We start from the raw sequence: 13,479 nt of genomic DNA, 5'->3' as shown, positions 1-13,479 counted from the left end.
TCTCTAACCCTAGGTTACCAAAACTATTAGCATATATATATATATATATATATATATATATATATATATATATATATAGAGAGAGAGAGAGAGAGAGAGAGAGAGAGAGAGATAAGAGTGATAAAAAATAATTAAATTACTTAATAGAAAAAATTATTTTAAACAAGTGATAAACTTATATATTAAAAGGGTTTATTTTAGAAAATGAGTAGGTTTGTTTATAAAAAAAATTCTATTCATTTATGTTAATTATTTTATTTAATGAAATGTAAACTAACAAATAAAAGGTTTAAATTGAATGAAGGATCCTTTGTTTTAGAGCAATCACAATACATGAACCATTCTGCATAATTTACACCAGAACTGTCACAAAGCTACTCTTCTAAGTTTCTCTGTAGAATGATAAGAAAATTAACTAAAACACAGACAAATGCAAAGAAAAATGGTAGTCAACAAGACTATAAGCATTACATAGAACACAGCCTATTGAGCATTTGGAGTTGAATTGTTGGATTTGTACTCCATCAGTTCAGTTCTATATCTTTCCTTATCTTTCACCCCTTTCTCTTGATAAACCTGCATCAAATTCACACACACAAAGAAAAAAGCATGAGAAAATCTAGGAATAGATAACACCTAAGTATGATTAATACAAAACCTTTTTTCTGACTATTACTACAACAAATATGGTCCTTTTCTTAACATCTTCACTGACCTATATCAGTATTCAGTTTACACCTTAATTTAATCTGTTGATAACCCTTTATATAACTCAGCTCTTAATGAAAGCACTAACTGTTAGGTCTCAAGCATAAGAGGAGAATCAAATCCAAAATATTAGTCTATTAAGTGAGAGAACCTCAAAGCTTAAGCATCTATCCCTTATAGATTCCTCAAGCATATAGAAAAACAGTTGGCTATATAATATAGAGGGATGGTATATTGACAACCATGCACCAGATTACAACTGGAAAGAGAAACAATTTTATACTGAAATGGAATAATATTGAAATTGTATTGGTCAAATCACAGTTGTAAACTAGTGCATTTCAATTTGCAGTTGTCAAAGTAGCATTTTCCTATAATATAACACTTTTGGGGAACATTTTCTCAAATGTAGAATTGATCTTAGTTATATGTTGGAATATGAAATAGCTAAGCATCTAGTCATGTGTACAAAAAAGAGAAAAGAAACTGTTTTGAGACCTAACACATCCAGATTAGGAACCCTTTCAGTAATAGGTACATTAAATACAAATACAACAAGAAACAAAGTATGTAGCATCAAGGTAAGATTGCATGGAGATTCTAAAGTAGAAAAGGTCATTAATATTCTTAATCTTAAAGCAGAAGTCAATGCAACATTTGCCTGGTTAGTAAGAGATAAATGGAGGCAAAAAGAAGGAAAATAATCATGTCCCTGAAAAACTAGTCCAGATAGATATAACTTTTCCATTTCTTTCTCTCCCTCTTCATTATGCATGTCATTGCAAAAGGGAGTGCTTCTGTACCTGTCTTTCTGCTTCTGAGAGATTGTTCCACAGAAACCCAATCCTCTTACTAATTGCTCTCTCTTGCCCATGATAAGAGGGCTTCAGCATGGCATAATTCTCAGCAAAGAAAAAGTTGTAACCACTCCTGTTTGATTTCGGCCGGAATGGATCACGTGGTGTATATTTCGCTCTCTTTCGACTCTGTGACCCGGATGTGCCTTCACCATGATTCTGTGAACTAGGCCTGCCTTCGGTATGAGAACTCTGGGACATGTTATCAGGAACATGAAACAGGACACCTTTCAGCTCCTCGGAACCCACAGTCACTGTGACTATGTATCCACCGTCAAATTTCAGATCAATTGTTCCAGAAACCACACCATCATATCCATGCACTGGAGTAGCTGCATATAAGAAAGCAAATTCATGTCACAATTATGCATGAAAAGTATTTTAACCACATAGATTAGATGAACATAAAGCTACAAACCAAGTAATGTGAAAATTGAAGAAACAAATTGTCTAAGAATGGTAATTTGTTCCATAACTTACAATTTCAAAAGAACAGAAGCAGATATTTGCTAATATTATTTGCAGGACAACAACAAGTATATGAATTTTAACAGCACATTAAAATATTCCATAGATAACTATATGTAGGTGTTATCTTCAACTTGCTTATAGTTGACAACAAACACTAATCTAACATTATTAGTGCTATCAGTCATGAAGTAAAGTTAGCATGGTGTACCAGTCTGGTAGAAAAAGTACCTAATTTTTAAAGTACAATACGTTCTCACAAAACAAAATGCATTAACTTTTATTTTGGTAATTTCAAAACCAAAGCTATTAAACATCATACCCTCCAAACAAACCATTTTACAAATTACTTAAGGTTAGACAGAGGACTCTACCTACTAAAAGAAGTGTTTTCAAAATTGATAAATTCTATTAAAAAGTGATTTTTAATAAATTTCTTAGTAATTTGGAGATTATGACTCTGTGTTATTAAGAGCTGTTTTAAAATAACAAATATATAGATTCAAATGAAGATATGAAGCATCAAAGTAGTAATCAGATTTAAATGTTGACTTACCCTGAAGAGGTGAATCATTCACATCAGCAACCTCCAGAATGGTTGGGGAGCTATTGGGAAGGCCTGGTTGGCCTCTAATCATAATATCTGGATATTTGAAAGTACTAATTGGTCAAAGATGAAAAAAATCATAACATAATTAAAGAGGTCTTAGAATTTGGATTCAGTCAAAAAACAACCCCCAAAAGCTAATTAGAGAGTTGTAACCAGCTGAAGAAATGTGAGTTATCTTTCTCTTATACATTCTATTTTGGTTATATTATTAGTTAATATGAGATTTCCAACACCCTTCTAGCACTAAGATTGGACATCTCAACTCTAGAGATCCAACAACAATCACCGGAAGGAACAGATTCTTGTACTATTTTAGAATTTAAATTTGAACCTAATTCAAGGCAAAGACATGCTAAAGAGTGAGAGTTGTCCCTAACTTATATCCTCCATTTTGGTTATATTACTACTTGAGGTGAGATTTCTAACAAGAATGGGAAAAAGAAATTCATATTCCATACCAGGTGTTTGGGAAGGAAAGCCTTGCTTCCCAAGATAATACACTTGCTCAAAGTGATAAAGCATTGATAGATAGGATTTGCGCACCACAAATGATGCACTCGTTATGGTATCTTTGAAGTTGAAGGTCAGAATCACTTCCTTCCACTTACGATCAACAATCACCTATATGAATTTAAGAACTAACTTAGAAGAATCATTTTTAAACAGCTAATTCAAAGAGATAAATGACTACAACAAAAATTAAGATCTCAGATAAATTGCAATCTTAAAACTCTACAATCAGCACCATCTCTACTGAAAGAAAACCAAAATCAAATCATAAAAAAGGGATGAAATATAAACAAAAGAAAACAAAACACATATGTTTCATGACATAAAGGGACTGATTTTCAACAATTAATAGAGAATGATGTATGCACATGATACCTTTTCGATCCCACCACGAGATGTAACTTCCAGAAAAAGGCGATGTAGATCAAGTGACTTTCCTCCCACAATGACAACCCTACACAAACAAAAAGGGAAAAGTACCATCAATTTCAATTCCATTACATCCCTGAATCATCCACACACACTCCATGTGCACCTAAGAGCAAATAAATAGACAGCAGAAAACAACATATGTGCTATAAAACCAATAAGAATGATTGAAGGAAGTATCAAACACATTAAAACCAACCAACCAAACCTTCAAAAAAATCAATTAACCACAACTTTCCCAATTGTCCAACCAACAGAGCAAGTCAAGGGAAATTCTAACAAGCATGGCAAACAGTTAACTTAACCAAGATGCTAATTTCCATTATCATTAACAAAACACGCAAGCTTTAGAACTCTAAGCTCAGTAACAAAAGAAAAAGAAGCCATTTTTATTATTTCATTTTTCACCAGAGCTAAAAATGATAGCTGGGCAAGTGGGAAAACAAGACACCAAAAGCACACAACTTTACACACCCCATAATCTCATAAACCAACCCCACAAAGGCAAAAACTAAAATCTGTAGGAAAAACCACACTAAAAGAGGGCAATTGAAAAAGGGTACTCCTTACTTAAATTTGGTGCCAAGTGATTGGTGAAAAGCTTGAAGCTTTTCCCAGAAGAGGTTTTCATCACGAACAATGTCCTGGTAGCTAGCTGTTGGTGCAGGATAAGGCTTAGAGGGTGGGTGTGTAGATGAACCCTCCCACCCATTACTGTGTTGGTGTTGAAACTGTGACTGAAACCCATTTGTGGAACCATCTGGGTTTGGCTTATTTGTAACATTCATGTCTCTGTCTTTGTCCTAAATCCTAATCTATGTATGCATTCACACCTTAGCTTTAGATTATTGTAAAATCATAGGTTATAAAACAACCTTTATATACAGCATAACCTTCTTCTGTGCAATTTTTTGTATTAAGGTTGTGCCAATATTTAACTTTAGTATATTATAAATAAATTAATGCACTGAATGCTGGTGAAAAAAAATAAAATAATATAATATTAATACTAATATATATATTAATAATCTGAACAAATCTCTTCCGTTACCCAAAAGAATCTGAACGATTGTTTAAGAATGATAACTTTCTGGATTTATTTGCTTTTGTGGTAAATAAAATTGTACATTCTTTTTTCTTTATTTGGGATTTATAGTATTAAATGAAATATTTGTTTGGGGTGTGGATAATGTGTTGTATGCTAATTATTAATTCTGTTTATTATGCTTTGTTTTCTCTCTATTCATTTTTAAACTTTTGTTAATTGATATACATGGTTGGCATTCATTGGGATGGATTTCTTTTCCAAAAAATGAGATTATTTTCAGTCTAAAAAAATTGAGAAAATTATTTTAATCAATATTAATTAATGATATTTTGTTACTGAATTAATTTAATAAAGCAAGAAATATTGTAAAATTCAGTTTTTTTTCTAATTTAGATGGGATGATTTTGAAAATAATATTATTAAAATTTTAAATTTAAGTACATAAATGAAAATTTAATTATTTAATTATTAATTTAAAAATAATTAATTTTTTTTTTAAAGTTTTTGAATTTAATTGTTATTTTTTTTCATTAAATTTCACTGTCTAAGAGCACTAGATTTCTCTCTTATTTTTTTTATTTTATTTTTGTCTTTTTGATTCTATTGGTTCTAATTTTTGTTGATTGGTCGAGTTTCTCGTGATGGCATTAGTTAATTGGTTAAACAAATAATTTAGGGTTTCTCAATATTTTAAAAGTTTATAGTACTTCCTCTTAATTGGAGTTATTGTTGCTTAGAAATCAAGCAAATATTAGGGAAGGGGAACACAACTATTCTTAAAAGTTACTTTATTATATGGTATAATATGAATTTATACTTTTTGATTGTTAGATGTTTAATTGTTGGTTTGAATTTGAATGGTATAATTGTTGTTTAATTGGATTGTGTTGTTTTCAGTTGAATTTGAGTGTCCATGAACATTGTTTTTTTTATTAATTGTTTGTGTTATTAATAAAACTCCGGAAATATTAATGTGTGGTGTAAACATTAAGTCATAGCTCTTGTAATGATAAATTGAGTTAAATAGATAAATGTATTATTTGATGAATAAGAATTATTATGATATAAGACGTTATTAGATGAGGTTTACACTGAAAATTGTATATTTTTATAGAAATTAAGTATTGTAATAAGTATTAGTTTATATGTATTTCTTAATATTAATCATTTGAAAACAATTAATGAGTTACAATGATTATTATTTCGGTTTGTAGTCATTTTTAGATAACTCATACGAGTGTTATGTTGAAATGTTATCACTTATGATTGATCCATCGAGTATTATTTGACACTTAGTCATTCAGCTAAAAACTCGAATATTATTTCAAAACAAAGTCACTTTTGTCTAACCGGTTGAGTATTCTTTCATATCATAATCAATCTTGCTTAATGTCATCAAGTATTCTTTTGAAACGTAGTTACTCTTGGTTAACCCGTAAAAGTATTGTTTCGAAATATAGTCACTCTTGATTAACTAAAAGAGAATTTTATTTTTTAACAAACGACTTCTTACAGCTAAGACAAATATTATAGATGTTATCTACATATAATGATTTTTGCTTGCTATATGGGATTGCATCTTTAACAATTATAAGGTTAAACTCCCTTTTCTAGTTTGCTAATGAACATAAAAAGTTTTTTCAAACAAGTTTTTAGGGTACAATTTTTTTAATAGTTTTCAACACTTTTTGCACCTTGTGTATTTTTTATGAATGACTTTTAAATAGGTTCTAGAGAATATAGTTGTGGCAAATATTTTTATGTTCGTTTGACAAATCTCGATAGTTGAATGTATTTGTCTCTCCCAAGACATAGTGTCTTTACTCGAATTTATGTAAAACGCAAAGTCGTAAAAGTAGATAAACTTTTCTAGGTTTGACAATACAAGCGTCACTGAGTTGTTGTTGCATTAAAACAACTTTAGTTCTTCGTCTAAAAGATCAATAATGTGACTTGAGTTGGAATGGATCTTTTTGGTAAACAAATGAAACAAAATTTTCTTACAACATAGAATAAGCATATAGATATTCGTGGAGTATAATGTTAACTTAAAATTATATCTATTTTGTTTGAGCACACGAAACAAAGCTTGTCAGACGTAAAACAAAACAATATAGTATTGCATTGTATGACAGATGAAATATCTTACACAATCTTGGACAAAGACTTTCGCCTTTCATGTTTTATACTTTATTATTTTTAGCACTTAATCAAAATATGATGTTGTTAAACTTTTTTCAAATAATAACCAATATAGAAAAAATCAATAATTAAGAAAAAAATAAAAGAAATTCATAACCAACGAAAAAATAAAATAAAATTTATATTTAACCAATATTAAATTGAAACCTTTGTGAATATATATATTTTGCTAGTTTTATGTATAAAATATCTTACTATTTCATAACAACCTATAAATACTTGCATATGTCTCATAATTTTTTTAGCGTACAACTCTTAAAAAAACACTTTAATTTGTTAATATTGTGTATTTTAATATACTTTTTAACTTTAGAAAAAAAAATCATAATACGGCTAGGCAGAATATTTAACTTTAATATATATATATATATATATATATATATTAGTAAAATAAGAATATTATAAAATTGTAATTAATGTAAGAAATCAATTTCTTAATTAATGGATATAAAGTAAAACAAAAAAAAAATGAGATATCATTAAAAAGATTTGAATTCAATAAAATTTAATAAGTTTAAACTTATTTGAAAATTAGCTTTACCTGACATAACTAGTAAAGCAATGCAATAATATAACCCAAATTAGCTTTATTGTATTAAAATATATATTTTATTTTGAATTAATTTCTTAATTTGTATGGATACATTCAAGATATGTAATTCAAATGAAATTTCATATAATTTGAAATTAATTAAAACCAATTTTTCTTTTATAGACATTAATTATTATTTATAATTTACATCCCGACTAATATTATCTTATATACTAAATACTTTTTTTTTTGTGATTTTTTATTCAATATCCATTAGCTAAGAAATTAATTTTGTTTTATCAATCATAAATTCTGTGATATATTTATTTTACTAAAATAATTATAGTGTATTAAAATGAATCTCAATAGTTTTTTTAAAAGAAACTATTAGTGGTTAAAAATAATATTATTTATAGTAGAGAAACTATTTTCATTGAAGTATAGTTTAAATGAATATTATAATATAGAAATTTGTTGATTTTTTATTATTTACAGTAAACTAATTTTTTTATTATAAATATTTTGATTTCAAGTCTTGATATAATATCATTAGTTATAATATCAGGAATTAACGGAAAAAGATATATTTAAACTGATATAACTCTAAAACAGATGGTGTCAATGTTTCGATTTCAAATAAAAAAAATTATATCACTATAATTAATTACTGCATCCGATGGAGGTTAGGGGAATAATAAATAACTTTTTTTCTATAAATAAAAGAAAATCTAAAATTTGTATTAAAAAAAGCAAAAAATCAATTTAATATTAAATTGGAGGGAAAAAACATATTTAACTTTAGAGCCAAATTCTCACAAACAGATCAAATTGTGCTTATTTTCCCCTTTCAGCGAAAATCGTGCCCTAACCTCAACATTTGGTATTTTTGAGCTTCATATCGGAGTTGAATCGAAGAACGGGAAGGTTCGTTGACAATCGCGAGTGAAGGGCGGTGAGAAAGTGATTTTGAATTTCGTTTTACCTTCAATCCTCAATCTACATGCATTCTCACTGTATTCCATGTAATCCATAATTCAAGCATAATAATCATTCATCAAATTGTTTCTGTAAACTCATTTTATCTATTTCTTAATACCCTCAGATTTTACTTAGGAGTTTAGTTATTTCAACTGTGTGAATTTACAATGCAATAGTAAGGTATGTCATCTAACATTTTATTAGTTGTCTTTGATGTCATGTTTTGGTTGCTTGCTGGTTGGATTTGTAGTTATATATATATTACCAATATTGAAGCTATTTTTTGTAATCAAAGTCACTAAAATTTTGAGTAGTAGACTCATTTTTTAATCATTACATTATTATACCTAGTATAATTACTCATTTTTCATTTTTATGTTCCAGCTTTTGACTGTTCATGCTTAATTATTTCCAATTAAATGTGCTTTTGTCAATTTTATTGTTTTCTGTTTTCAGGGCTGTCTATTGGAGGTTTGAACTTTGAACATGTATGGGAGAACAGCTTGCCAACTTGTGAAAGAATTTGCAAGTGGAGATAAGGGCCAGCTTGTGTCATTCAATGTAAGTCCAGTTCTTCATTTTAATTGGTTGTTCTTATTTTTATTTTCTACAATTGTTGGGTTATGTTGGAACTGCCTTGTATAATGGAATATCAACTGGTATGTTGGGAAGCAGATTTGATTGCAAACACCCCTATCCGCCTTAGTTGGGTTATGTTTGAATGTTCTTTATGGGTGCTTTAATTGCAGTCTCAAAGGTGGGGTCTAGTTTCATAGACTAGAGATATGGCTTAAGAGCTTGTTTGGGTAAACTTGTGTCTAGAAGTACTTAACTGGCCATACATAGAGCTCATAAAGCTTGGGTAGTTTTCACATTACTAACTAGTTTTGTGAGATCAAGTTTGACCTTAGGTTCAAATTCTGAAATTGGTACTCTTGTGTGAGTGATATATTTTCTTATTAAGTCTTGAAATAAATTTGGAAAAGCTTGGATGAACCATGCTTGAATTTTATGCATCTGGGGATTTCTAATTGTATCTAATGGCGGCCAATGTTACTGGTGCGTGGTGATGGTAATTTGTGTTATGAAAATCTGTCACTGTAACCTAACTGAGGATGCTTTAATTCTTCTTAAATGCCCCCTTTGCCTGTTTACCATGACCTTTATCCTCAACTACAATACTGGAACTGTATCTGGATCTATACTACTTTCTTTGGATTAACTGGATATGATTCTTTGCTGCTTCAAAAGGTTCAAGTTAGTGAGTGTAATCCGACTCTGTATGTTATGGCAAGTCAACAACCTTTAAAAGTTGTTTGTGAGATGAAATTTGAAATTGTTTGCATGGATAATGTCTTTTTAATTTGATTCAGGATTCTTGTTGCTATTTCACATATGAAATCTTTTTTCTTAAATTCATTAACTGTTTGTCTGTTTAGGTCTGTTTTAAATTTCTCAATCATTTATATCATTTTCATACATCCCCCACTCTGAAGTGGAAAAAAAAGCTTCGAGAAGCTACCCTAATTGCAGTCAGAACTTATCATGGTCCATCGGGGTTCATCATGTTTTAGTTTATGGTATCACCATCCTAGATGGTGAAGTAATTTTTATGTATGATACTGCTATTTAATTCTTTTATTTTCTTTACTCTTATTTTTTATCTGCTATTACCTTTTCCCATGGATTTGTAACTCAGTATCCACTCTTTATATTGGTATGCTACGTGCATACTTTGGTTGATTATTTTGACTATAATCTTGTAGAGTGACTTGTTTCAACAAGTAGTAGCAGAATGCAGTCAACATCACCTTGAACTTCAGTCCTTGATAAGGTAACATTAGTGTGCTTCCTGCTTCTTTTTTGTGTCCCCCTTTTCTACATTGGAGTGTGCTATTTCATATATTTTGAATGCGAGCTTGTGTGTGATGAAACTGTATTACAAACTTAAGTGATGGATCATAAAGTCGCATACGTATTTTCCTTGAACATCACTTTTCATAGCAGTATCCTATCCCATTTGAGCATGTGCTGTTCTGTGTAAACAGGAAGATACAGGAAGAAGGTTTGGATATCCAAACAGCAAGAAATGCAGATCACTACGGAGCCCTTATCCACCATCTTGCTTTAGTTCGTAATAAACGTTGCCTAATGGCCTATGTGTAAGTATCTCTTTGAAATGCTATGTACCATTAAGCATAGTTATTGTTGTTATTACTGTATTTTGTAATCTATCTGCATTCTGAAATTCTCTAACATGTCTCTCTGTAGGTATAATCGAGCAGAAATAATACGTAACTTATTATGGAAGATAGGGCATGTGCTTCCTCAAGAAATTGAAGAGAAGCTTTCTCATGCGGAGGAAGAACATTTCCGGAAGCATTCTACAGCATTGAAATCTTATATGTCGAAAGTGATGGTTGATCTTACTGTGGTAACTTCTCCCTCTCCTTCCCCCATTTCCTTCCTTTTCTCCCACCACACGAACACACATGCACATGTATACACACATAAAGAGATATACAGAGTTCAGTTACACATGTGCATCGTCATAGTTTCCAAGATGTTCTGTCTGTAATTAATGCCTTGTTAAGTAATTTCAGTCTAGGTGCTTGTGATTATTGATTGATAAGGAACTTCTTTTCGTTGTGCTATAAAACTATCTCTAGTTTTAATTCCATGTTTGTGGCGAAAACTTCTATGAATCTAGTTATTGCTCTAATAATATAAGCAAGGGTTCATCATGGAGATACTTGTTTGGGTGCACCTTAAGATCTTTTGCAGAATGAATAGGAGAAATTGGTTCATAGTAATCTTGGTGGTTAAGAATCATGCTTCTAATGACTTCACTATACATGAATGAATTCAAATGTAATTTTGTATCATTGTTCAATGATTCTTTTAGTTCTTACTTTTCACCAATTTTCATGAAAAAAATTGAGGTCACAAGACCTTAAATTTTTAAGTGAAAAGAAATTCTTCTTATTTGATTATTCCACCTGCATTTGTCACTCGATCATTCAATGCATGTACTCTATTCATGTTATGTTTCTATTTTTCTAAAATAAAGACTCCACAAACTTACATATAAACTACCAGTTTTGTTTTGTATGATTTCTACTAAAGTTGTTTCATCAATTTCCAGTTTAAATTGTTACATCGAAAACTGCATATCATCTATATGTTATATTTAAAGTGATTTTTCATTGTATTTGAATCTTATAATTCAGTACACAATTATGATTTCCTATTCAAAACTGTTCAACGATTCATGAATCTGGATTCTAACCTTGCAGTAAAGTACTATGTTTTCACTCATAAAATCTGCATTTTAATAGGATATGGTACCACCAAAAGATCCTTACATCAAAGTAAGGGTTCTTGATGACATTGGAGACGGCATTATGCTCAGTGATGATAAGACTGCAAATTTTGCCTGCCATTCAATGCATCTTCTGAAGAGAACTGATGCTGAGCAATTTGTCTCACGGGTTAAGTGTCTTGCACCTAAAGATTTAGATTGCATTATGGTTTGAAATGCGATCTAATTTTTCCTGTTTTCTGAAATATGAACAGGGCCAAATGGAGGAACTCACGGGTTGAGCTTGTAGGCTTTTTACCTAGAGGATATGTATATGTAATATTTTCCAAAACTTTTAATGACATTCTTTTCAATTTCGCTCATGTTGCATTTAGAACAAGGACTAAAACTTCATTTATTTGTGATTTGGAATACGAGATTCAAAAATGTATTCTGGATTACTTAATCCAGAACATGTTTTTAGATTACGAAATTCAAAAACACATATTAGGTTACGATTTGAAATGTTTATGATTTCCAAAAACACATATTAGGGTACAATTTGAAATGTTTATGATTTCCAAAAGATTGTTTCTTCTTCCACTTCCATATTTTTGTCATACACATTTATCTCTTAAAATTATTTAAGAGATGAATACATATTTAAAATTGTTTAAGACAAACACACGTGAAAGTTTGTCAGCAAAAAAGAAAATAAACATAACATCAAAATTTTTGCTTTTATGTGCTTCCATATGCACATTTAGAGATAACTCAAGAGTATGTTGCATGAGTTTGCTCATATATCTAATACATTCATAACTCCAAAGTATGTTGTATTGAGTTTGCTCATGTTATCACATAGGCATTGATTAACACAAGACTAAACTATTAAAATAAACTATCATGATTCATACATTATATGTTTATATAACTAAATACTGAAATACATAATCTCTATTCATCATACGCATACACACATTCATAAGGATGTCTTTTGTAAAATTTAGGCCTTTTGCTGTTTCAATAAATGGAACCTCAATAAAATAATGGTTTAAATAACCTTAGTTTGTATACTTTCTACACTTTTTCTTTTAGTTCTTTCTTATGTATACAAGTTCTATATGTATGTCACTAAAAACAATAATTTGTTTTTGTTTTTTTTAAACCCAAGTTCGTTGGGATAATATCACTAAGGCCAATAATTGTATTTAAGTATTATTTATTTTGAAGTTTGGAGTTTCATCACGATTTTATTCTTAAAATACATTTCAGAGAAAATTAAGAAAAAAATGTGTATTTAAATTATCCCGATGACAAAAGTAATCGAACTGATGTGATCGGTTAATCCTGTTGAGAGTTAGTGATCGAAAGACTTTCAGGGACAAAGAAGACAGAAAGTCAAGAGATTGTCCTACTTTAAAGAATACAACACCTCGAACTGAGTGAAGAAAGGGTAACCATAAATCCTACCGTGAACCTTAAACGCTAAGTCATAAACCTTGAACGATGTAAGAATATTAAAAATAACATAACAATTCTCATATAAACATTTTTTTCCTATATTAATTTGTTGTTTGTTAAGTAATTTTGTTAACTTTAAGTGCTATAACATAATCACAATATAAATTGAGAAAATCATAAATAAATAAATTATACTTATAAAGAATATTTTAAACTCTTTTAAAAGCACACAATTTATAAGCATTAAAAGATAAAAAATATTAATTGTGGAGAGACTAAATAGTAGGGTTTTTGTGTGTAGAACTACAATATAAAAGGGTGTGCAAGTATGAATTAACTAACTAAATAAACCTAAGATTATTTTTTTTTTAA

At 29.7% G+C, this 13,479-nt stretch overlaps 2 protein-coding genes across 5 annotated transcripts; one reads left to right on the top strand and one right to left on the bottom strand.

Annotated features, from left to right (window-relative positions):
- Positions 1-274: 274 nt before the first annotated feature.
- LOC137834594 (HMG (high mobility group) box protein with ARID/BRIGHT DNA-binding domain-containing protein) lies at positions 275-4,480 on the bottom strand. Its single transcript, XM_068642647.2, has 6 exons — positions 4,153-4,480; positions 3,529-3,607; positions 3,102-3,264; positions 2,590-2,676; positions 1,512-1,897; positions 275-576 (listed from the first exon to the last, which is right to left on the bottom strand). Exons 1-6 carry the CDS (start codon positions 4,368-4,370, stop codon positions 484-486), a joined length of 1,026 nt encoding a protein of 341 aa, XP_068498748.2. The 5' UTR covers positions 4,371-4,480; the 3' UTR covers positions 275-483.
- A 3,678-nt stretch (positions 4,481-8,158) lies between these two features.
- LOC137834593 (uncharacterized) lies at positions 8,159-12,229 on the top strand. Of its 4 annotated transcripts, XM_068642644.2 has the most exons (8): positions 8,178-8,316; positions 8,467-8,522; positions 8,799-8,903; positions 10,109-10,176; positions 10,391-10,504; positions 10,614-10,776; positions 11,681-11,833; positions 11,919-12,229. In XM_068642644.2, the coding sequence occupies exons 3-8, from the start codon at positions 8,829-8,831 to the stop codon at positions 11,943-11,945; spliced, it is 600 nt and encodes a 199-aa protein (XP_068498745.1). In that variant the 5' UTR covers positions 8,178-8,316; positions 8,467-8,522; positions 8,799-8,828; the 3' UTR covers positions 11,946-12,229. The 4 variants fall into 4 exon arrangements, with proteins under 4 accessions (XP_068498744.1, XP_068498747.1, XP_068498745.1 ...); XM_068642643.1 differs by lacking the exon at positions 8,467-8,522 and having other exon boundaries at positions 8,159-8,316; XM_068642646.2 differs by lacking the exon at positions 8,467-8,522 and having other exon boundaries at positions 8,173-8,288.
- Positions 12,230-13,479: the final 1,250 nt, after the last annotated feature.

This window comes from Phaseolus vulgaris, chromosome 5, assembly GCF_051622355.1.
Source record: "Phaseolus vulgaris cultivar YP4 chromosome 5, ASM5162235v1, whole genome shotgun sequence".
NCBI lineage: Eukaryota > Viridiplantae > Streptophyta > Magnoliopsida > Fabales > Fabaceae > Phaseolus > Phaseolus vulgaris.
The sequence above is the reverse complement of the archived record's forward strand: the minus strand, read 5'-3'. Positions and strand labels throughout refer to the sequence as shown.